A 24566-nucleotide genomic window follows, 5' to 3' on the forward strand; every position below is an offset into this window, starting at 1 on the left:
GAGGGATGAAAGGAGATAAGATAAAGGGAATAGAAAGCCATATATATATATATATATATATATAATTATTTTTTCTACTATAATAATTAAATACCTACAGACACTAGTGTTTCATCCTTTCGGGATTCTTCAGTGCAGGATGTCACGATTAACACCAGCCGAACGATTCGAACCCTGCGACACGAGACATCTCTGGCTCGATTAGCGGAGACCGTATTCCATTCGGCTACCATTAACCGCGTGAAATAGCGTTGAATTTTAAACATTTTAAATTTAAATGTTCATTACGTCAGTCAGACAGTGATCTAATCGTTATACGATGATCTATGCATAAGAGCTAAATTGACCGACTTTAATTCAACTGAAAGTGCTCAACGATAAGAAATGAATTTCTTAAAGGGGCTGTCATAATTATTTTTTATATATATATATATTGTGTATATTTAGGCAGCATTTTCTCATTTAGACAAATATTATTGAAGAGCACGGAATTATTCTGTTTTACAATTTTCCTTTTTATCTTCTCCAATCTCCGAATAGTCCTTTTTGTGTTCTTCTCGAAATTGTATATGTTGGATCCATAATGGCGAGCGCTTTCGACAGAAGTCCTTCTATCATCCTCAGGCATATTGTAGAAATAAATGTAGGGATTGTTTTCCAATTTACTTATATATACATTTTTTCCTAGTCTTAATTTGTTACAAGTTAGGTGGGCGGACTTTTTTTTTTTTTACATATATTAAACACATTTATATATACAAACACACACACATATATATATAGAGAGAGAGAGATAGAGGGAGAGATCCTAAATCCATCAAATGGATTGATCCAGTATGCAAATCTTATATCTAGTCAACGATTTGTAAAACATGCAGCTCATGGATCACACGCGTCCCTTTGCAAACACCTTTCTGATCTTCAAAACAACCCCAATTGCACCTCTCCTCGCTAAACAAGAAAATTTTGCATATATATAGTTCATCAAACATGAATAGGTAATTAACCCTTTCTGACCTTATTGAACTAATTCGTTTAGTCATAAATAAATGAATATAACGGCATAAATAAAGTGGGAATTGATTCAAACACGCCTTGTACATATTAGTTCAGTATCAGGGTAGATGTCAGATACCTCCAGATTGCCACTGTATTATCCATGAAGGGCGTTCCAAAAAGTAATGCCTCCTATTTTTTATTCAGCCTGAATGAATTTTAGGGGATTGCAAATTGCATTATGATGATTGAACTTATGCATTCATGATCTGAAAGCTTCATCTCCATGTTACGGATATTGATAGTGTGACCTTAACCCTTTATGACCTGGTTGAACTAATTCGTTCAGTCGTAAATAAATGAATATAATGGTATAATTAAAGTGGGAATTGATTCAAACACGCCTTGTACGTATTAGTTCAGTATCAGGGTAGATGTCAGATACCTCCAGATTGCAACTGTACTGTATGCCGGCATCTGTCTCAGAGATTGGAGGATTTCGTTTGTTGTCATAAACACATTTTTTTTTCAAACACTATCGATAATAATCAAGTTAAGTCTATGAAATGCAAAAATTCTAAGTGGTTGTTTAACAATTGAACTTCATAATTTTTCCAGTTTGAAGACAATCATAGAATCATCTGCCTTTGAACTAACTACAATTAACAATGAATATATTTCTAATCATCTACATTATAATTCAAGTCACAAGTATCAAGATCTCTATGAGTCTCTCTGCTCTGACCTTGAGCACGTGGTGCAATGGGATATAAAATGGCTGATTAATTTAATGTATCCAACACCAAGCTTCTATCTTTTCATCACCAGTGCTCTGCTTCCCACCTAGTCCCAATCGAAAAGAATAGCTCCTGTCTCAAGGAAGCACCCTGCTTCGACAAACTTCTGGGATGGACATTCACTCCTGACTTAAAATGGAAGACTTACATCAAATTTGTTGCTAATGTGGCTGGAAAAAAGGTTGGATCATTCTACCACTCCACTTGTGACACAATCGTTTACCTATATAAGAGCCAAATACATTCTAAAATGGAGCACTGTTGCCACATCTTGAGGAGTGTGGACTGCTCAGAGCATCCTTTCCTGTCTTGACAGGTTTCAAAACTGGCCTCAAAACCTAGTAGGTGATGTCTTTTTCTTCTCTTTGCAACCTCTTTCTCACAGAAGTGTCATTGCAAATCTATCTCTGCTTTATCGTTATTTTCCTGGCAAGTGGTCGGCTGAACTTCAATCTATACCCCCACCCCTACAAGACATTCACAACAAACACTCGTCTAGCTAGAACCGCTGTCAACAGTTTTTCCCACTCTCTATGCCTACATCTAAACAAAACGCTATGAACAAAGTCTCTTTACTAGAACTCTGTACCATGGGCCTGCTTTCCAGCTGACTACAACATGAACATCTTCAAGTCCAATGTAAACAAGTTCTTGTTGGGCCTCCTTAAATAATTAAATTCTACCCAATTTCTATCCCTACCTGTCATTACACTGCTGTCTCACTGACCACCTTACACTCATTAACCCTTATCCTCGAGTAGCCTTCAGGCCTTGATAAGTTGTGACTCCCTGTTGAAACAAATAAACAAAAAAGCTTATATTGGAATGGCATATGCAATTGGCTGTCGAAAATGTGACTGTTCTGACTATTTGTTTCTGATAGACGATGAACATTAGCTGAATTTTTTTTTTGTCTGTTTTTTTTTTTTGCCCCAAACAAAGCACAGTGCCACTAAGTCGTAAGGGACTACTATTTGGGACCAAATTTGCAGATACACTATATAGAGAATTGGGTAGCAAAATGTCTGTTCACATTACACTTGAACTTTTGCATGTCAGTTTAGTAAGGGAAACAAGGATCTAGGAGGGAATTCCAAAGTCTAGCAGTTCGAAGGAAGATCTTTGAGTAGAAAGCTTTATAACATCTAGGGATCTGTGGGGCTGGGATTTTTCTGCTTTGCAAGTTTGTCAGGGGCATTTACGTCGAGGAGACATCAGTGCTTTGAGTTCGTCCGAGCATTTTCCATTAAATTAACTTGGATCCCATCAGATCACTGAAGTTAAGCAACGATGAGCCTGGCCAATACCAGATGGGTGACCATTTGAAACTTCCAGGTGCTGTATGTACTCTCTGCTTATCTCGGCATTGTTTCCAGTCGTCCTGGACTTCTCCTTGCCACTAGATTCAAGCAGTGCTGATTCTGGAGAGGTGTGGATGGTGATTGCGCAACCCTTGCATCACACTTACACGTGCAGATGCTCCTACAGAGCGTATCCTTTGTCTTTGGACACTGAATGGAGGCATTGAAGTGAACTTGTAAAACAGACACAGGGATGCTGCCACATTTCAGCGATGGGAAAAAGGTTGAAGTTTGGCTGACAGTACGGGCCTATTAGGTTGGCAACTCTTTTATTAATTCTATCTAGGAGTGACAGACTAGTGGCAGATGCACCGGTCAAAATGTGACAACAATATTCCATGCATGGGCAAATAGTGGTTTTGTAGAGATACAGGATATTCTCAGGTGTGAGTAGTCTTCTAGCATAGTAGAGAGAGCCCACCTTCCTTGGGAATTAGCTCTATGTATTTGTTTCAATTCATGAGATATTTTTTCAATCTGTTTATTGTTTTAGGTAGACAATAAGTTTACATCCATTTTCAATGACACTTAAATGTTTGACGTTACATGTTCGCTAAAAGTTAAAAGGTGATTTTTCAAGGGAGACAATTTACTCAAATGAACCTCCTTTTATGGGTTATTAAAAAAAAAAAAAAAAAAATGTGTCATCCTCCGCATTTGTATCGCGTCCAGTAGATTCATTTGGCATTTCTGGCTATACGTTACTTTTTCTGATTTAGCTAAAAAATTCCCGCGTGTGGTAGGACGACTCCTTGTGATCTTACAGGAAGGAATTAGTTTGACGCCTTCGAGTCGTGGAAATGGTAAGATTGCCTGCATGGAACGATGACCAACTCAGACGCATGCCATGGATCACATTGCCAATTAACCATTTTTTTTTTAAATTTATGTTTGTACTAATATATCTTTTTTTTTTTTTGTCTTTTGTTTTTGTTTGTCTTTTATGTTTTGTTTGTTGTTTTGTGTTTTGTTTGTTTTTTTGTTTGTTGTTTTGTTTTGTTTGTTGTGTTTTGTTTGTTTTTTTGCTCTTTTAACATTTAATATCAGATTCTTTGTTAATAATGCTTAAGTAATTTTTATTTATTTATTTATTGTGGGTGGGGGTGACATAACTATCTCGTATATGTATATCTGGGTAGTATTTTTCTTTAAGACATATTGCATTAAAATATCACAGATTAAATATTGATTATATTATACATCTTGTATTCTACTGAATTATAGAGTTGAACGATAAAATTCTTGCCCTACAAAAATGACATGATTCCATTTCTCTCTTTTTGTTGTTCTCTCAGTTCGAGTCTCTAAAATAACAAGTGGATGTCTGGCATCTACTAGCATACTCCATCTCCAGCAGAAACAAAACGATAAGAAAGTTGAAAAAAATATCACAAAAACAATATAAACTTGTTTAATAGAAAAAATTGAATAGTTAACGTCTAGTTGTAAAATTGGTTATAGTTGTGATATGGTAACCGATGTTCCTCTGTCTACTTTTATCTTCCTTTATCTTTTTAACTGCAATGATGCTAAAATAAAGCATAGTGTAGAGTATTTCTTCGATCTGTACAAATAGTTTGACAGAAACAGCTGTTCATCTCTCTGACACGTGAGTAGTTGACTCATTAGGGAGTGACTTCTTTCTATGGTTGTGACAGTAGTCACCATCATCAGAGTGTTAAACGATTGAAAGGACGAGTGAATCTTAAAAAAAAAAATCTTTCAGTTCGAATGCAAGAATTTACAGATGAATGTCTGCTTGGAAAGAATAAGAAATTATTTTTTTTAAATTATAACACAGTGGAATACAAAGTGTATTGCATAATCAATAATTTGAAATCATGCTCCAAAAATTTAGCATCAACAAATATTATCGTATACATATGTTTTGGAGAAATCAGGAAAGTATTTTATTTCATAAGGAGCCCATAGGTTGATTAATTGCTATCTTTCTTACCCTTTTAATGGTTTCTGTTATTGAAGTTTTAGCACTTGAGCATTTTTGGTTACTTTGGACAAACTTTTGTTTTCATTTTTGAAGAACTCCTTCCAGAACAGGGGGAGACAAATCAAGGAGACCCTAAACTTTTTCAAAAAAATTATCTGAAAATGGATTTGAATATATTGAATATGCACAATATCTTTTTTTATTTTTTAAACTTTGGACCAGAAAAAAAAAAACTAGCGACTTTTTACAATCTGAAAAACTGTTATCTCCCCTCCAAGATATATATCTACATAGAGGAAATGTATACACAGCAAGTAAAAGAAATGATAGATTAAAGTAAAATACTTTACAGTAAGGACTGTCCAAAATTATAAATTTAAATGATTATGTTTATTCATAATAAATAAAAATAAAAACTTTAAATTTTGTAAAAAAAAAAAAAGAAAAAAAAGTTGTTTAAAAAAACTCACATGTTTCAATAATTACTGTTCAAATTTAAACGATTATTTTTATTTAGAATAAATAGAAATAAAAAGCTTAAGTTTTGTAAAAAAAAAAAAAAGTTAGTTTAAAAAAAAACTCCCATTTTCCAATAATGATTGTTCAAAATTATAAATTTCATGATTACTTTTTATTTATTATAAAAGTTTAAATTTTGTAAAAGAAAAAATATATTTCCAAGAAAAAAGTTGCACACTTTATAATAATGACTATTCAAAACTATTTATAAATCTTATAGTCATACATTTTCAAATAATGACAATTTTCATCCATTTCAGAATTTTCTTAATTTTATTTTCATTTAATTAATGCTCCAATAATTACTGTTGAAAACTATTAATATTTAAATGCATACATGTTCATATAATGGCTATTTTCATGCATTTCAGAATTTTCTTTTGTTTTATTTAAATTCAATAAATGTTCAGATAATTCATGTCTTATTTTGTTTTGTTGTATTACTTTAGTGGTTTTGTTTTTAACTAAAAGTTGAGAAATTTTGACATTTTTGGATAGTCTTCTTCATTTATCTCCCCCTGTTTTGAAAAGAGTTCTTAAAAAAATATAACAAAAAAACAAAAAACAAAATGCAAATGTGCCAAAATTTTTTTTTTTTTTTTTTAAGTTTTACACCTTGCCAACTTAAGCATTATTAACAAAGAGGTCAATTAGTGCTTGTCCAAAACTCACATTTATTTAACACATCAATGCAGTTCCAATAATCTGTTACAAAGTATAAATTTGATTTTTTTTTTTTAATATAAATTCACTCCAAGTAAGATGCAGTGCTACTAAGTCATAAGAGACTACTATTTGGCTTCATATTTGCAATTTTTTCTTTGGGGGGGGGGGGTGATTTATTTACTTTGGAAGACATTTTATTAATAGATTATTTTTTGTATTTACCAATTCAAATGAGTTCTAAAAGTCTTCAGAAATAAACAGTTTTGCTTCACTTACAACCTTATATTCATTAACCCTTATCCTCGAATGGCCTTCAAGCCTTGATAAGCTGTGACTCCATTGTAAAAAAAAAAAAGCAGTATTTGTTCATGCAAGCTTATTAAATAAGATGGGTTTATTTAAATATGGAATTTTAATAAATTCTCATTGACCACCTTACACTCATTAACCCTCATCCTTGAGTAGACTTCAGACCTTGATAAGTGGTGACTCTCTTGAAAAAAAAAAAAGGAATGTTAATTTTTTTTTTTTTGAAAGAAGAAAAAAAAATAGCATAAGTTTTAATGGAATTGTTGGACTGCATTGTATGTCGTCTGCATGTCAAATCAGCTGTATTGTTCCAATTCCTAGATTCCCCGACACGCGCGTCTTGTCCCATCATTCTGTTTGATGGTGAATTGCATGTTTAGTAACACAAGAATAGTCTAGAACTGCTTGGATGCACATGTTAGCATGCTCTTCTTTTTTTTTTTCTCCCTCTCTCAGCAAAGACCATGAGAGGTGTTGGACGTCTACTGGTTGTCATTCTTGAAGGTGCTGACCTTGTCGCCTGCGACATAAATGGTAGGCCGATACTCATTTAAGTACTAAACCAATTATTGTTTTTTTTTTTTTTTTTTTTTTTTTCAACGATTTTAACCGATTTTAATATTTGTTTGTTTTTTTGTTTCTCTTAAATATTTCAGGTTTGCCATCTTTAAAATATCCGAAATTATCTGCAAGAGTTGTGTGTGTGTATCTGTGTTTGTGTGTTTGTTTGTGTGGCTGTCTATGTTTGTATGTATCTGTGTGTGTGTGTGCTGACCATTTTTAGGCTATTAGGCCGAGAAACATAACATTTCTTCAAAAAATATAACAAAAAGTAACCAAAATGCAAATGTGCCAAAGTTTTTTTTTTTATGTGTTACACCTTGCCAACTTAAGCATTATTAACAAAGAAGTCAATTAGTGGCCGATCTATGTTTGTATGTATCTGTGTGTGTGTGTGTGTGTGTGTGTTGACCATGTTTAGGCTATTAGACCGAGAAACATAACATTTCATAGAAATCATATTGTAAGAATGGCCAAAATAAAAATCAGATAAATATTTCATTTTGAATAGCCATTTTCTTTTGTTGAGCGTTTGTCCATGTTGTTCAGAACAACAAAATATACTTTAAGTTAATTTCTCCCAGAAAAGAATTGATCTGGTCAGATTTATTTTTGTATAACTGCCATTTTATTTAAAGGGAAGTAACTGTGTATGTACTAATTGCAGACTTATATCCTTTTATATGAAAGAGAAAATATTTTCTGAAAAAAAAAAAAAAAAAATGATATAACTCTTGTGTATGTTTGCCGGTTTATGAGTCTGTCAACCACTTTTGAACTATTAGACTGAGGAATATGACATTTTGTAGACACCATCTTTTACCTATAAGATTTGTCATAAGAATGGTCAAAAACAAATCTTCCACCAACCAGACTACACATTCTAAATAAATTAGTACAACAGTTTTTTTATTATTATTACCATCAGAACAGCATCGTATTATTTAAATCAACAATGCAACAGTCTTTTTAAATACTTTAATGAAAAACCTAAACACAGCTATATGTATGCCTAATTTTCATAACTATTTTTTAAACAGTTCATAATAAATTAATAATACTATCAGAATAAATAGATAAATAAATCATATACAACATGCAAAATTGTCAATAAATCTGATACGCTCCTCCTCTGGGTATGCCCTGATTTGTGCAGTGATCGGTCTCTCTAGTTCATCAGTGGATTGGGGATTGTTCTGATAGACATTATCTTTGAGTTCAATCCACAAATAAAAAATTTGGTTAAAGAAAATTTGCTGAGTGTTAAGCCCATTCACAATCATATCTCCTACTGATGAGATGACCACCAAAATGTCCCCATATATCAGTAAACAACGGTAAAATAAAAACTATGGCCATTCAAGATAAATTGAAATCTATGCCAAATATGGTTTGATTACAGAAAGGATTGTGAATCTTATTAATGATTTCATGGATGACATTAATTCAAAAAGTATGCTATAATATACTTTAGTTTTGAGATTGAGTTATTTAATGAACAACACAGCAATCTTTTTAAATCTTTATCTATATCGCTACTATTATATAAAAGGAACTTTGTCTTTGTGTGTGTTCATTCCCCATAGACTCTAAAACAACTGGACCGATTTTTTAAATTTCACACAAAAGTACTTTATGCGTCTGGGAGTGTTCTTACATAAGTTTTGTATCAGAATATATCTGATAAGTATCGGAAATCGATAATCGAAAAAAATCCAATTAAAGAAGGAAGTCTGATTTTGATCAAAGTTAACACTTTTATACAGCCTAACATCACAAATGCATTTGAGAAGTTTTATTACTGCACAAGCAGAAAGGTCCAGCCTATAAAATCAACTATAGATTGTTTTATAAGACACCAGCACGTTTGAAATGAATGTGTCTGTTTAGAGCACAATTGAACCATGATAATTGACTTGTACGTTTATCTTTTATTCAGGTGATTATCTAAAAATAATTTCATAAAATCAATAGTTGGTTCTTTGAGAAGACAGGAGCGCGTTTGAAATGAATGTGTCTGTTTAGAGCACAATTAAACCATGATACTTGACTTTTGCATTTTAAAGTGAAGCCATTATTTACATATATTTTTTTTTAATTCCATTTTCACCCTTACCAAGACACAGTGTCACTTTGATGTAGAGGCTATTATCAAGGACATAAGTTGCAGGAGTACTATGTAGAGAGTTGAGCAGCAAGATATCTGTTCACATTATACTTGAACTTCTGCATGTCAGTACAGTTGGGTAAACAGGAACCCGGAAGGGAGTTACAGAGTCTAGCAGTTCTGGGGAAGAAACTATTTGAGTAGAAGGCCTTCTTACATCTAGGGATCTCTACTGTGTAGGGGTGGGATTTTGCTGATTGTCAAGTTTGTCGGGAGGGGAGTACAAGAAGTTTATAGTTATAATTTTATAAAATCAACAGTAGATTCTCTACAGTGCAATTTAATTTACAGTGTATTGTGGATGAAGTCACTGCGAGGATGCATGTGAAGCTTTCTCCTGATGCAACATGGTGAGTCCCTGATTAGAGCAGGCAATTAATCGATTTGATTGAAAAATGGGCAATATCACTGATTTCGATGACAATAAAAATATGGGAGATTGGAATATTTCTTGATACTCATTCAATCCCAGACAACATCGAATCTTCTTGCTAGTTCTTTATATATATAGTAGAAATCTAAAACCGAAACAACTATAAGCAAGCCAAATTTGCATAATTATTTTTTCCACAGTTTATAATGAATTAATGTTTGGTGTTAGTCAGGGCTTGTAGGTGTTAGTGGAGGGCGCCAATATTACCTCACCTGGCCTAGGGGCTAAATCTCCTAGGACTAGGGACTCTGTCGGTGGGGCATTAGAATACGCCGACTGCCCCCCCTGCAGAGGGTAAAAGTCCCTCAATCGGGTCCTGGATATGACCTTAAACTATATCCAGTGGTGAGGCTCAGCTTGTGGGCTTTTGGGAGTGTGGAGCCACCCTTTGATTACCATTGCTCTCAGGTTCACTCTGACCCGGAGTGGTAGTACCTGTTAGGGTCCCAACTATGGGTTAAATAGAAACCGATGTGAAAACAAGAAATATACTCTATTAAAAAAATTTTTCTTTAAAATCTTTGGATTCGGCATTAAATAACCCGAAAAGGGTTGATATGTCATACAACAAAAACAACCAACCAACCAACCTAGGACTAGGGGCTAAATCTCCTAGGACTAGCTACACTGGTAAGGCACTAGGGTTCCGTTTAAGTGACAATGTTACATTTGTAATTTTAGTGTCCTATTTTTCTTTGTACATGCAATAGTTTGGTTGTTGTTAACAGTTATTAGAGTAAAAAAAAAAAAACAATGAGCAAATTATCAAAACGTTTCTTTAAATATTATATTCATTAATTTTCAAGGGAGGTAATTCAAATGATAAAATATTATTATAAGGATAAATTACCAAGGTATGTCTTCTCTAATATATAAAACTAAGTCATTCTCATTATTGAAATTAGACCATCATAACATATATACTCCAAAATGAATATTTGATTCTGACTAGCCACTTCTTTTGTTGAATGTTGGTCCATCTTGTTAAGATAAATAAAATTGAACTCGATTTAGTTTATAAGGTCAGGATATATTTCAACAGTAAATCAAAAATTACATTAGTCACTTTTTTTATCAGCAGTAAATATAGCTAATATTAGTATTAATATTATTATTAATTGTTAATATTAGTAGCTAATAATAATCTATATGATATTCTGTTTGTTCCTGTAAGGGACGTTTTGTTATGTATATTTGAAGCATGTCATGAGAAAGATTGCCAATGTTTGCGCATTATTTGTAACTAGACAAACCCGTGGAAATTCTATGGGATAAAGAATATATTTTATCAACAAATCTGTTGGTGTAAAGCTGAGATTTTTTCTGGATAGCACAAAAAATTAATTTGGGAGACAGAAAAACCTATAACTATGCAGCAAATATGAGTTAACTAACATTTTTATGAAAGTAATGTTCATTGCGTTTTTAATATAGAACTAACCCAAATAAGATAAATTATTAATAATAATAATAAATGCTCGGAAAGTAATGTTGTGCTACATAGTTCAATACAAGTAATAAAATCACATTCTTTAATTTATTCCTTCAGTTTAGCACCTTTTGGCAGACAATCTTTTTTTGTCCTGTTTCTTTCAAATATTCCAGGGTTTTTTTATCTAATGTTTTGCTGACTTCTTTCTTCAATCAAGAACGACTGAAAATTGAAATTACTACAAGGTCCTTCCTCACACCCTTACAACAATGATCAGATATTATTATAATATTTGAAACGAGGCCACATCAAAGAGTGGTCACTCTCATATTCTTGTCCAAGATTCCCAAATTAACCTTTTAAAAGTCAAAATTCATGAATTTGTCCTTTTTTAATGCAGTTTGGGATTCAAAAATTGTATTTGGCTTCTTTTTTTTTCAAAGGGTAATGTGCAGACTAACTAATACAGGAACAAGCAGAATATTATATAGATGCTCAAGGAAATGAATTGTGTCGAAGTAGTGATATACATGTGTGCGGAGAGATCGGTTGTAGTTTGAATGGATTTAGTAAAGCATGATGGTTTTCAAAGATGCAATGTCTCAGCAGCTAACAACTTATGAAGATAATTTCATGCCTCAGCAAATCTTTATTATTCGTATTATATTCTTCACAGTAATAAGATAATTAATATAACTATTATATTTATTTATGTATAATATTATTAATGTTATATATATATATTGTAATTATGCAAAGTAATATATATTGTAATTATACAAAGTAATATATATTGTAATTATACAAAGTAATACATATTGTAATTATACACAGTAATATATATATATATATATATAAATATATATATATATATATATATAAATATATATATATATATATATATATATATATATATATATATATATTGTAATTATACAAAGTAATATATATTGTAATTATACAAAGTAATATATTATTACTATGGCTGTGACAACAGCATATTCTTTTCATTGTTTTGACTCTTGAATATATATCTGTCAATATCTTATATGTTTTTATATAGACGAATGTGGTTCTCGGTTGATTAAGTGTGTCTAACTGTGCCGGATATATACCCGAGAGTCAAAAGAATGAAAAGAACATTCTATTCTCACAGCCCTAATACAATTATTGTAATTATACAGTGTATTATATTATTATTATTACTAATTAATGACGTCATTAGTATACGTCATTAAGATAATCACCTGATGTTTTTACATGTCATTATTTCTAAATTGCAAACGAAATTGTTATGATAACATTTTAAAGTTAATATTGCTATATTAATGTAAACAAATATTTATTCTAAATATTTTTTTTATTCTACATATTATAGGTAACAAAACTTTTTGATTTGAATAATCATGATAATTGTCAAATGAACAGCTACAGCAGGAATTGGAATACACCCTACTAAAGCCTGATTGTCACAGCTGGTGAATTTCAAAAATGCAATCTGGATTATTATTCACAAAGAACTGAAGATACGGAAGATTTGCACAAAGTTTGTCCTAAGTGTGCTCAGAGAAGATCAGATTATTTGACTAAGATGGGCTCAAGACAGTTCCTAGAGCCTAAACCTTGATCCTTGTGACTTTTGGTTATTCCCTAAGCCCAAGGAAAACCTTAGAGGCTGTCGTTATGAGACAATTGAGGAGATGAAAGAGGCTGTGATGAGGGTCATTGGCACGCTCATACAAGAGGACTTCCATGGAGCCTTCTAGAAGGTGCTGGAACGGTATAGCAAGTGCATTGCAGCCGAAGGAGATTACTTCAAAGGAGACTAAAGTTTCATGTGTGTACTATCAATAAAAGTGCTCTTATGCAGAAAGTCTGGAAACTTATTGAAGACAACTTATATATATGGAAACAATAATTATAGTAATATTTATGGCAGTCACTTTAAGAACTCAGTTTTTATTGTTGAGCACTCTAAGTTGAAGTTAAAATTCAGTTACTTAAGCTTACACGTGCAGATCATGATGTCATAATCATTAGATCATATCACCGTCTTGACATTTAAAAAAAAAATGTTTAAATTTCAACTGTATTTCTCACGGTTAACGGTGGCTGTATGGATTTGTCCCTTGAAAATTGAGTCAGATGTGACTTTGTTGCTGAGTTTGAATCACCCGACTGGCGGTAATCATGACACCCTGCACTGATGATTCCCGAAAGGATGAAACACTAGTGTCCGTAGGCATCAAAAAATAATTATCGTAGTAATTATAAACACACACACACATATATAAACAATAGCACTTAAAGGGATGATTAGAATCTTAAAAAGATGTCTCGGTTGGATTAACTAAACTAATGGGAGAAAGTTTGGCATCCATCCCAGGAAAAAAAGTGATAAGAAAATTAAAACAAAAAGGTGAAATATAAAGTGGAGCTGGAAACTGATGACTCAACATCTCTTTAAGTAGAGCAGAAAGCGGATGTTCAGTTTATTTTTGGCAATCATGTAACTCTTGCTTCCCTTATTTTGTCCTTTAGTTCTCACATTCCATGAGCGATCTTTCTGACAAAGAGGGAAAAATTGCTGTTTTCTAGGTTAGAATATATTCCATTGAATTCTTATTGTTGGCAAGTATTTGATCTTGAAGTAGTTTTTTTTAAATTTTTTATAGCTCCTTACATGTGGCTTCATGCCTTGTCTGGAGCGATTTCCATAAAAAGAAAGTCAAAAAAAAAATCGCAAGATGAAAAGTGGCAAAAAAAAAAATCAATACGTTTGTTTATACTGTACTGGTCAACCGTAGTGTAAGGCGATCTGAAGGCTCTCTTTTATTCGCTATTACACCAAGATGTAGGGGAGCGTGTCACTCCTTTCTCTGGATGGCTCCACTTACCCTTGATCCTCAGCTGAGCTTTTAGCAGGAAGGTATTAAGTATCATTTTTTGAGTCTTATGCATGGATCAACCAACGATTTGACCCCAGTCTCCAGGCTTGTTAGCACAAACTCTGACCATTAATTAAAGATATACTCATTACAATAAGCAGAAAGGAACCACTTTTGATTTGTTTTGGTTTTGTCTCATCTCTGAACTTTTGTCTTGGACAGGAAAGAGTGATCCTTACTGCGAAGTTAGTATGGGATCGCAGGAACAGAAGACGAAAGTTATAAGCGGGACTTTGAATCCAAAGTGGAATGATTCCATGCAGTTTGTCATCCGAGACGTTCAACAAGACGTGCTATGCATCACGGTCTACGATCGAGATCTCTTCTCTCCAAACGGTAAGTATACACCAAGTATGATTGTCATGAAAATACGGAAAACTTAAGAAGCTAAGTTGGAAGAATGTGGGCCATTGGGTCATCTACTGAACTCTGGTTAAATTGTTTGAATTAAGAAAAAGTGCATAATGTGATGTAATTAACTGTAATTTATAAATAGCTCATTGCACCGACAAAGATTAGCAGTTGTACCAAAAAGTGTGGTTGGTTCTGCACAAAGCCTTCACCATTATAAACAAATCATCTGTGTGGATTTATGAACAACTTAGTTGTTGTGGCGGAACCTCATACATTAAAATCGACGGGAGGGGATCCATCATGTTATGTATATATAGAGATAAAGTTAACGTGGAAAAAAAGTAAGTCTTTTCAAGAAAAGAATCAACCTATCCGGATAAATAAAGCTCTACCCTATTAAGAGGAGCAATTTATAAGAAAAGATAAGGAGATATGGAGTAAAGCTACGTGAGAACTTTATTACATTATCATTTTTTTTTTTTGCTATCATTGCCTGACGCAGTCTGATTTTTTTTTTTTTTTACTCAGTGATCACCACTTATCAAGGCCCGGAAGCCACTCAGGGATAAGGATTATTGCAAGTACATTACGTTAGTGTGGAGATTTGATGAAGTGTTTACTTAAGGGGGCGCTTCATTAGGAATTTTTTAACGTTGGACTTGAAGACATCCAAGTTATAGTCCGGTGGGAAGCAGGCAGACGGAACAGAGTTCCACAGGCGTGCAGTTCTAAGAAAGAAGCTTTGTTCATGGAATCCACGTTTTGATTTAGGCACAGATAAAGAGTGGGGGAAATTTTTCACAGTGGATTCAGCTAGACGGATGTTTTTCGTGAAAGATTGGCGAGGGGGGACCAGAGATTGGAGTTCAGACGAGCACCTGCCCTGGAAATAACGATAAAACAAGGATAGGCTCGCAACGTCTCTTCTGTGGGAGAGAGGTTGCAGGGTAGAGAAAAGGGCATCCCCCACTAAACCACGAAGTCTATTTTGTACTCTGTCAAGGCAGGATAGGCTGTTTACTCTTGCTTAGTTCTGCTTATACTATAGTGTGCGGGGGGGGGGAACTTATTCTGAGGGTAAACGTGATAACCAAGTGATTGCATAAGCTTCGAGCAGTTGCAAAAGGATGCCCCCTGCGCACCCCCACCCTCACCCACCCACTGGGGGTCGAGTAACAAAGTAAGGTAACACGGAGAGCAACGAGTAACTAAAGTTGTGCCAACCATTCGCCAGTACTTCATAAACACAACTAGCCACTAGTAAGAGGCACATTCCTTTTATAACAAAAGATTTGTGCCTCCCACTCCTCCTCCAAGTCTATATAAGACTCATCCTTTTAAACACTCAGATTGGAATTCCGCCCTCAAGGTTGGCGCCACCACGTAAGCAATCCTCCTTTTTTATTTTTTTTATTTTCTTACAATAGTTTAATAACCCCTTTTATCAACTCATATTCCAACCTTTTATCTTAATTTATAAATAGGGGTTACTATCATGATTTTTAGAACCTGAATTTTCCATTCTACTGAATATCTCATTCTACTATCTGCCTTGAGTGATATTTATCCTTGGATTATTGCTGCACTTTCAAGAGTTTATTGACATGTTCCAAATTATCTTTTATGTGAACAGAACACAGAAACATGGTTTTCCCCTAAATACCCCTCTCACCAATAACACAGAACTGCTCTGCATACTCGGCATCTTTTCAAATCAGCCACAGACTTTATTTAAGCAAGATTCCAGAATATTTACAGCTAAAACTCTTTCTTGGATAACTTATGAAAAAAAGATTTTCTTTAGCAATATTGCCTTTATTAACTGCTATCCACGGTTTCTGCTTTTCCTTTAGATTTAGCCTTCAATAATCAGAGTTTGTACAGTCAAAGTTTGTAAGGCCTTTTTTTTTAAGGAAATCATTTTTTATTTTTTATGTCTTTATTTTTTTGTATGCTTTTATTTTTGTTATTTCCTATTCTTCATCCTTTTATTCTCTATTATTTTTCCTGATTTTCCCTATCATCTACATCTTTTTCTCTCATTAAACATTTTCTCTATCCAACCCCCATCCTATTCATTACCCTTCTCCTTTTATCTTTGATATTTTTCTAATGTTCTCACCTCCCTCTTCTTCCAGTGCATCTTTCCCATAACTTTTTCTTTTCTAATCTAAAATCTATTTAACATCGGTGTTATCTATTTTGTCCATACTTCTGTATAATGCTGATTTTTTTTTCTCCTCTCCTGATGAGAAGCATTTAGATTTGCAATGTCATGGCCTAAATAGGTTTCCTTCCTTATTTCCTTTTCATTTATTGTGATTGTCCTTAACCTTATTGACATGATAATGTAATAAAGTTCGAATGTAACTTGAATCCTTATCACCTCTCTCTCTCTTTACACACACACACACACACACATACATATGTATGCATATATTAAGCTATGTTAAGCTTGGTAAGTACCAAATGGGTGACCATTTGGAAATACTAGGTGCTGTATGTGCTCTCCACTTATCTCAGCATTTGCTTCCAGTCGTCCTATGCATACTCTTCACTTGGCACTGGTATTTAACAGAGTTGACTCAGGAGAGGTATGGTTGGAGGTTGCGCACCTCCAGCCACAAAAATTTCATGCACAGGCACCCGTTTGTGGGTATCCATAGTCTGTCAAAGACTGAAGGAGCCTATATATATATATATATATATATATATATATATATATATATATATATATATATATATATATAATGTTGCCATACACCTCCATGTTTTTTATATACCATCCCCATTATTATACCAGTATCAATAAAACTGTTAATCAGGAACCTTCAAACTCCAATCAGATATACCTTTCCATAAGGTACATACATACACACATACAGTTATAGATACATATAAATATGAGATATATATATATATATATATATATATATATATATATATATATATATATATATATATATTAGTGTAGAAGAGTATTTCACTGACATGTGTGTGGAGTTCTTTTTGTCTTCCTCCGTCTGTGTGTCAAAAACTTCTTTTTTTATCTTTTTCTAGTCATTGTCTCATACAATTAGTGTTAGAGGGGTGCTAGGTTTTTCTATGTAGTGTTGGAGGAGTGCTAGGTTTTTCTATTTAGTGTTGAAGGGGGGGGGGGGCTAGGTTTTTCTATGTAGTGTTGGAGGGGTGCTAGGTTTTTCTATTTAGTGTTGGAGGAGTGCTAGGTTTTTCTATTTAGTGTTGAAGGGGGGGCTAGGTTTTTCTATGTAGTGTTGGAGGGGTGCTAGGTTTTTCTCTATAGTGTTGGAGGGGTGCTAGGTTTTTCTATTTAGTGTTGGAGGGGTGCTGGGTTTTTCTATTATAACACTAAATTTTTGTGTATCACTTTCACCTTCTCTTTCAGTATGTTGTTTGACTCTCCCTTTCTTATTTCATGCATGTTTTTTATTAGTCTTGCTTCCATCAATCTATCTCTTTCTTTCTTTGTTTATTTCAAAAGGAATAAAGAAAGAAAATAAAAATTACTCACAACAAAGAGTATCCTGTATTTCTGCAAAGCCATCATTTGTTGACATATCCGAGATGGTGCATCTACCTCTTAGACAGGATACACAAAAAGAGTTTCCAAGCTCATTATCGACCTAGCCCCAACCCCTGTACCATCGCCACAATGTAGGATCCCTATGACTGTTGTACGAGTATTTTAATAGAATGTACTATGCTTCTTATGCTTGTGCTCCCTTGATGTACATACTCCCAACTAACCCAGCAAACAGCAAAATCCCACCCCTTCAGTGTTGAGGTCCTTAAATACTGGAAAGCTTTCTACTCTAATAGTTTCTTCCCTCGAACTGCTAGACTTTGAAATTTCCTTCTTGTTTACTGCTGACTGTACGAACATACAGAAATTTAAATGTAATGTGAACAGACATCTTGCTACGCCACTTCCCACATAATCCCCTGTTGAGATGATCCCAAGTCCAAGTGACAATGTGTCTTATTTGAGATGAAAAAGAGTTAAAATTATACATACATATATATATATATATATATATATATATTCACACTTTTTATTAAACTAAAACTTTCCCTAAGGTTTCTTTTATATATATATATATATATATATATATATATACACACACACACACACACACACAATGGTACCTCGATACTCGACCATAATTCATTCCAGATGTTTGTTCAAACACCGAAATGTTCAACAACCAAAACGATATTTCCCCTTTAAATTAACTGAAATAGAATTAATTGGTTCCAGAGTTTAAAAGTCCCTATATATATATATATATATATATATATATATATATATATATATATATATATATACAAAAGAAACCTTAGGGAAAGGTTTAATAAAAAGCGTGAAATATATATATATATATATAAGTTTCGTTGTTTAATTTGATACATTCTCTATTCTTGAATATTGAGCTTTTCCTTTTTGGCTAGGATCTCCTTGAAAGTATTATTTCAAGTAATATCGATAAGGATTTTCATCTGAATTCTTCTATCAGTATCTTATCTCACTTATATATATATGTGTGTGTATATATATATATATATATATATGTGTATAATTTTAACTCTTTTATCTGTAAACTTTGAGGATTTTATACATTTAATTGCACTTCTATTTTATATTCCTTTGAAAGAGCTGACACATGTATTCCTCTTTCAAATTTCTATATCAGTTCCTTTTTAAATTCGATCGTCCTTTGTCATCCCACACAAAAAAAGGGTTGACCAATCAAATTGCGTAGTTCTGGTGTCACCTGATGTGCTGAAAATAACTCAGACACCATCTAGACTGTCGAAGGAGGTTGCGATGATGCTGTTCTAAATATAACTCCCATTGCAAAGTTCAGACTTGCGTGGCAATGTTATCAGAGTGGAGTTGTGTCGTCACACTAGAGTTCAAAAGTATTACGAACAGTATCAATTACAACGTTCCATTGAAGAACACTGCTGCGTGTTTACATTCGAAGCGAAGCCAGCGGTTCAAACTCTGAAATTTTTTGTGACTACCGTGACAAGAAAATCTCTAACTTTTGATTTGAACACCAACCAATGAAGTATCACTGCATATATATATATATATATATATATATATATATATATATACTGTATTAACAAAAACCAAGACTTCAAAAAAAGAATTGATAGCAACAAAGAGTTGTTTCATTGTTAGTTACAATTGTTTCAAGACCATTTCGACAAATTCAAACATTATGGCATTTGAAAATTTTCACATAAATAGCCTTTCTTCAGACTTATTGAATAAAAAATACTTTAAAAATAAAACATTATGTAAAGACATTTCCCTTAAAGGAAATAAAGCATGCGAAAACATTTATCCCGGATGCATCTTTGTCCTTTAAGGGAAATGTCTTTACATAATGTTCTATTGTTAAAGTGTTTTTTTATTCAATAAGTCTGAAGAAAGGCTATTTATGTGAAAATTTTCGAACGCCATAATGTTTGAATTCGTCCAATTGTAACTAACAATGAAATACACTATTTATTGCTATCAATTCTTTTTTTGAAGTCTTGGTTTTTGTTAATACAGTATATGAATGCTCAATTATAAAATATGGTAATTTTGTAGCTTACAATTTAAGTCATCTCGCTTTGGCTTAAAATTCATTGGTATATGAAAATTTACTGAATTATACGAACCCAGTAAAATTCGGAATATTACAAACAAGTCTATATATATATATATATATATATATATATATATACGGAAAAGAAACCTTGGGGAAAGTTTTAGTTTAATAAATAGTGTGAATACCAGTTTAGCATTATTAGATTTGGTTAATGTTCAGGAGTGCTGAAAAATTGTGCAGGATTATAGATTATTTAGGTCATTCATACCTAAAACAAAGTCTGATTTTCACAAATAAGGAAACATTGGTATTTGTTGGCATCGTCATATTCCATTTAGTTAGAGAAAATGAATAAATACAAAAGCTTTTTGGTTCTTGTCCAGAATTCCCCCTATATTCAAAAACAAAAATAAAGAAAACTCTGTATGCTTTATATACTCGTAATGAAATGAAAATATCATATTCCAACAATCATGTAAATTGATCAAGTAGTTTTTTCTTTTTTTTTTACTAAAAAAAAAAAATCAAATTTTATGAGTAATCAAGGATGGAGTGTCTCACTCCGTGATCTTGAATAAACAAAGAGAGATAACCCAATTTAAACTTTCGAGATTCTGTTTTGTTTGTTTTAGCCTTGTAATGGTTGCAGTTTTCTATTAATTGCTTAAAATCTTATCAAAAGATTTTTGTATATATAAAAATACTACTTGATTGATTTACGTGATTCTTGGAATATGATTTTTTGTTTGTTCCGTGACGAGTATATGCATCATAAAGATATTTCTGTATTTTTTATTATTATTACATATAGGGGGGAATTCTGGCAAATCACCAATGTTAATATTTAGTCCTGTTTAATATTTAATTTTTTTATCAATCATAATAAAAGACGCATAGGGAGCTTTCATCCTCATAGTTGTACCTATTTACAATGCCTCCCCACGGGACAGAGTTAGACACCAGGGTCGTTTTTTAACGCGGAGAAAAGGTGCAAAAATAAAAAAAATTGTCTCAGTCGTGAAGGACTGCTATTTCACCGAAAGAGAACAAGAAATTAAAGTGCAGCATCTGAAGAACAGATACTACATTTTGATCTTGACCAAAAGGACCCCCATAGTTGTAAGTCTTGATACTGCTACCTAAATTATCATCACCGCCATAATCATTATTAATCGGCTTCAACGTAGCATTCATTTCACATGCTGGTATTTGTTGAATTAGCTATTGCTTTCTGAGCTAAATTATCTCTGACCAAGTCTTTTCTTTATCCTTCATCTCTCAAGATTATTTTTTATCATTTCTTCATAATTTTTCTGTTATCTTCCCCTGATCCTCTTCTTCTTTTTAGGTTTTACCCCCCCCCCTGTCCAAAGGTTGGAAATTCTGCCATGTTTGACATGACGTGTGAGATTGAAGCAAACTTATACAGCTGGATGCCTTTCCTAACACCAACCCCCTCCAAGGGATGGGTATTTTGTCGAGACACTATCTTGTTGTAGTTGGAGCAATGCGCTTACCCCATTGTCATCCGCACAACCGTGCAGTTCTCGAAGCTGTGATCACACTTTCGTTGGATGCCATAGGAACTACTACTACCTATGGAGATAGCAGGATTGTTTATTGAGGTTTACTCCTCTAGATCAGCCGTGTTCTGTCTATACCCATTCATATTAACAGGGTTACCTCAATGTAGCACAATTTTTTTGTTAGTCCATTTCAATGTGGACGTTGCAATGATAGCTGCTTGGCCAGAGAAAGAAGAAACGGTATAGAAAACTGAAAACATCTCTGACCAGCAAAACCACCCTAAAAATTATTCTTTTTCTCTGAAAAATAAGTACTTCAATGAACAGGAAAAGTCCCACTGGGATCGCTTTTGTAGGTAAGCCCTGGAGGTGGGGGTGAAGACAGTCTTAGATATTATCTAGCCGTCTAGAGTTGCTAGCCCTGAAGAAAGGAAGGGCAAATAAACAGTGACCAACTAACAAAGGGTCAGGATCAGTCATGGGTAGGGAGATCCTTTGTCAACATTTTCAGGGTAACCTAATTAATATTCAAGCTTGGGAATCTTGAAAATTATTAACCATCCCTGCCAACAACAACTCCAATCTGCAAACAAGTAAAAATACCATAGAAAATTGAGTTGTGCTTTATGTATTACTAGCATGGGTGCCCGGCGTTGCCCGGGTGTTTGGAGGTGTGTGTTGAGCAAAAAAAAAAAAAAAGTGCTAGTATGCAGGTCGGCTCAGACCCATACTGCGAAGGAGGAAAAGAATGTGAAAAAAAACAAAAAAAAACGTGATGCCTTTGCTGTTGCGCCCATCGCCAAACTGAAAGTTACATAAGTTTAAATTAAGGCTAGTCAATCAAAAAGAGGGGATGTCTACGAAAATATCTGCGAAAAGGCGATCCCTTCCTGTAGAAAAGTGCCCAGTTGAGGGTGAAGGAATAATTGTTTTTAGCCAATTTTTTTATATTTGTCGTCTAAAGGGTCGCGCTTCAAAACAGTACCGATCTCGTGAAAATCTGTTGCCGCTGTTGAAAGTTTTAGGCAGACATGACATGCAAACATACATACATACATTTAAACAGACAGGTGAGAATTATATAATAGACTAGCGGGGGGGGGGTACCCGGCGTTGCCTGGATGCTTGGAGGTGTGTGTGTTTAAAAAAAAAAACATTGGCCGGGTGTTTGGAGGTGTTAAAAAAAAAAAACGTTGGCCGGGTGTTTGGAGGTGTTAAAAAAAAAAAAAACGTTGGCCGGGTGTTTGGAGGTGTTAAAAAAAAAAAAAAAAACGTTGGCCGGGTGTTTGGAGGTGTTAAAATAAAACAACAAAAAACGTTGGCCGGGTGTTTGGAGGTGTTAAAATAAAACAACAAAAAACGTTGGCCGGGTGTTTGGAGGTGTTAAAAAAAAAAGAAAAAAAGTTGTCCGGATGTTTGGAGGTGTAAAAGAAAAAAAAAAGTTTTAGTAGGAAGGTAAGATTGAACCCCAAAGCCTTGACGCGAACGTGGAAACGAAAGGGAAAAAAAAAACAGACACCTAACCATCTCGGCCACGAAGGGAGAGGAATTAATAAGCCTGTTAAGCTAAGGTTTATAAAGCGAAATATGCAGGTGCAAGGAAGTGGCGTGATGTTTGACCTAGTTTTGCGGTGCAAGCCAGTTACTGTTCCCCTGTGACATCATTCACTTTTCGAAGATGCTGCGAGCTGGTAAAAGTCGGGCAAATTAAATAGACAGGTGACCCCTGTTGTTAACTCGTAGATATCATTTAGACGTGATATAAAAAGTTTTAAGAAGGAGAGAGTCGACTGAGCGGGCCTCGGAAAAAAGCCTTTTGCAGACATACACAAAAAGCGAACATACATACACACACATTTTCGCTTTTATATATAGATGTTTTTTTTTCATGTGAATCCATTTTATGAGCCATGTGGCCTCCAGGTTAAAAGTCTTTCTTTTTTATATATTTTTTTTTGTTTTGTTTTGTTGTTGTCATCTGATTTGTATTTAATTTTTTTTTCTTTCTTTGTAGATTTCTTGGGACGTACCGAAATTTGCGTATCGGAAATATTTGAAGAAAGCAGAACCCGAAGAGGACCGATTACCAAGAAATTGGCATTGCATGAAATTGCCTCGGGAGAGGTTGTCGTCAAACTTGACTTGCAGCTTTACGACTCTTCCTAGCTAATTATTAAAAAAAAAAAAAAAAAAAAAATCTGCGGCTTTCCCAAAATTAATTTCACTTCGATGAAACATTATCAATGTGATCAAATTTGCTGATTGAGTTCATTTTATTCTAACGGTGCTTAACTAAAGTAATTTCTTACAAATTTTACACTGATTTTTAGCACACATGTACATATATATATACATATACATATATATATTTATTATATAAACATTTCATTTGTTTTATGCAAATGTAATTGTGTTTCAGTGACATAACGCTTCCTTGAAGGCCAGAAATATTTATTATTTCTAGCCTCTGAGGAAGCATTAAGTCACTGAAAAGCAACTGAATTTGCATAAGCCATATAAATGCTTATATAATAAATATTTATAAAGCTATTCCGAGTATTGAGCATTTCTGAAAAAAAATATTGGTTTTAACTTAATTTTATAAATACATTTGAACGTGTTTAATTATATATATATATATACATACATACATACTTTTACGATATACTGCTTCACTGGCAATGAACACTCATTTTTATGCTCATCTCAAAAAAGGTTTAGTTTTATTTACTTCACAAGTGTACAGTTGTTTCAGCCATTTACTGATATTTATATATATAGTTCTCTGCATATGTTTTATATTATTCTTGTATCAGTATAGGCACTCATCAGTGCTCAGAATATACATAAAAAAAATACATTCACAATTTGGAAAGTGTTTTTTTTATAGCCTACTATCATATGGTACATGCTACATACATA

At 33.5% G+C, this 24566-nt stretch overlaps 1 protein-coding gene across 7 annotated transcripts in view; it reads left to right on the top strand.

Moving 5' to 3' along the window:
- Positions 1-23841, top strand: part of LOC145247464 (intersectin-1-like) — a 334749-nt gene extending 310908 nt beyond the window's left edge. For 5 of the 7 annotated variants that reach the window (XM_080109259.1, XM_080109257.1, XM_080109253.1 and 2 more), the window contains 4 exons: positions 3874-3957; positions 7053-7130; positions 14300-14473; positions 23659-23841. In XM_080109259.1, coding sequence (XP_079965385.1) covers positions 3874-3957; positions 7053-7130; positions 14300-14473; positions 23659-23810 — 488 coding nt within the window. In that variant the 3' untranslated portion in view covers positions 23811-23841. The remainder of the gene's footprint in view (positions 1-3873; positions 3958-7052; positions 7131-14299; positions 14474-23658) is intronic. The other 2 variants (XM_080109254.1, XM_080109255.1) reach the window with 2 other exon arrangements.
- The last annotated feature ends 725 nt before the right edge of the window (positions 23842-24566 follow it).

The sequence above is a fragment of the Euprymna scolopes genome, chromosome 25 (genome assembly GCF_053919585.1).
Source record: "Euprymna scolopes isolate OS-2025 chromosome 25, ASM5391958v1, whole genome shotgun sequence".
Classification (NCBI taxonomy): Eukaryota; Metazoa; Mollusca; class Cephalopoda; order Sepiida; family Sepiolidae; genus Euprymna; species Euprymna scolopes.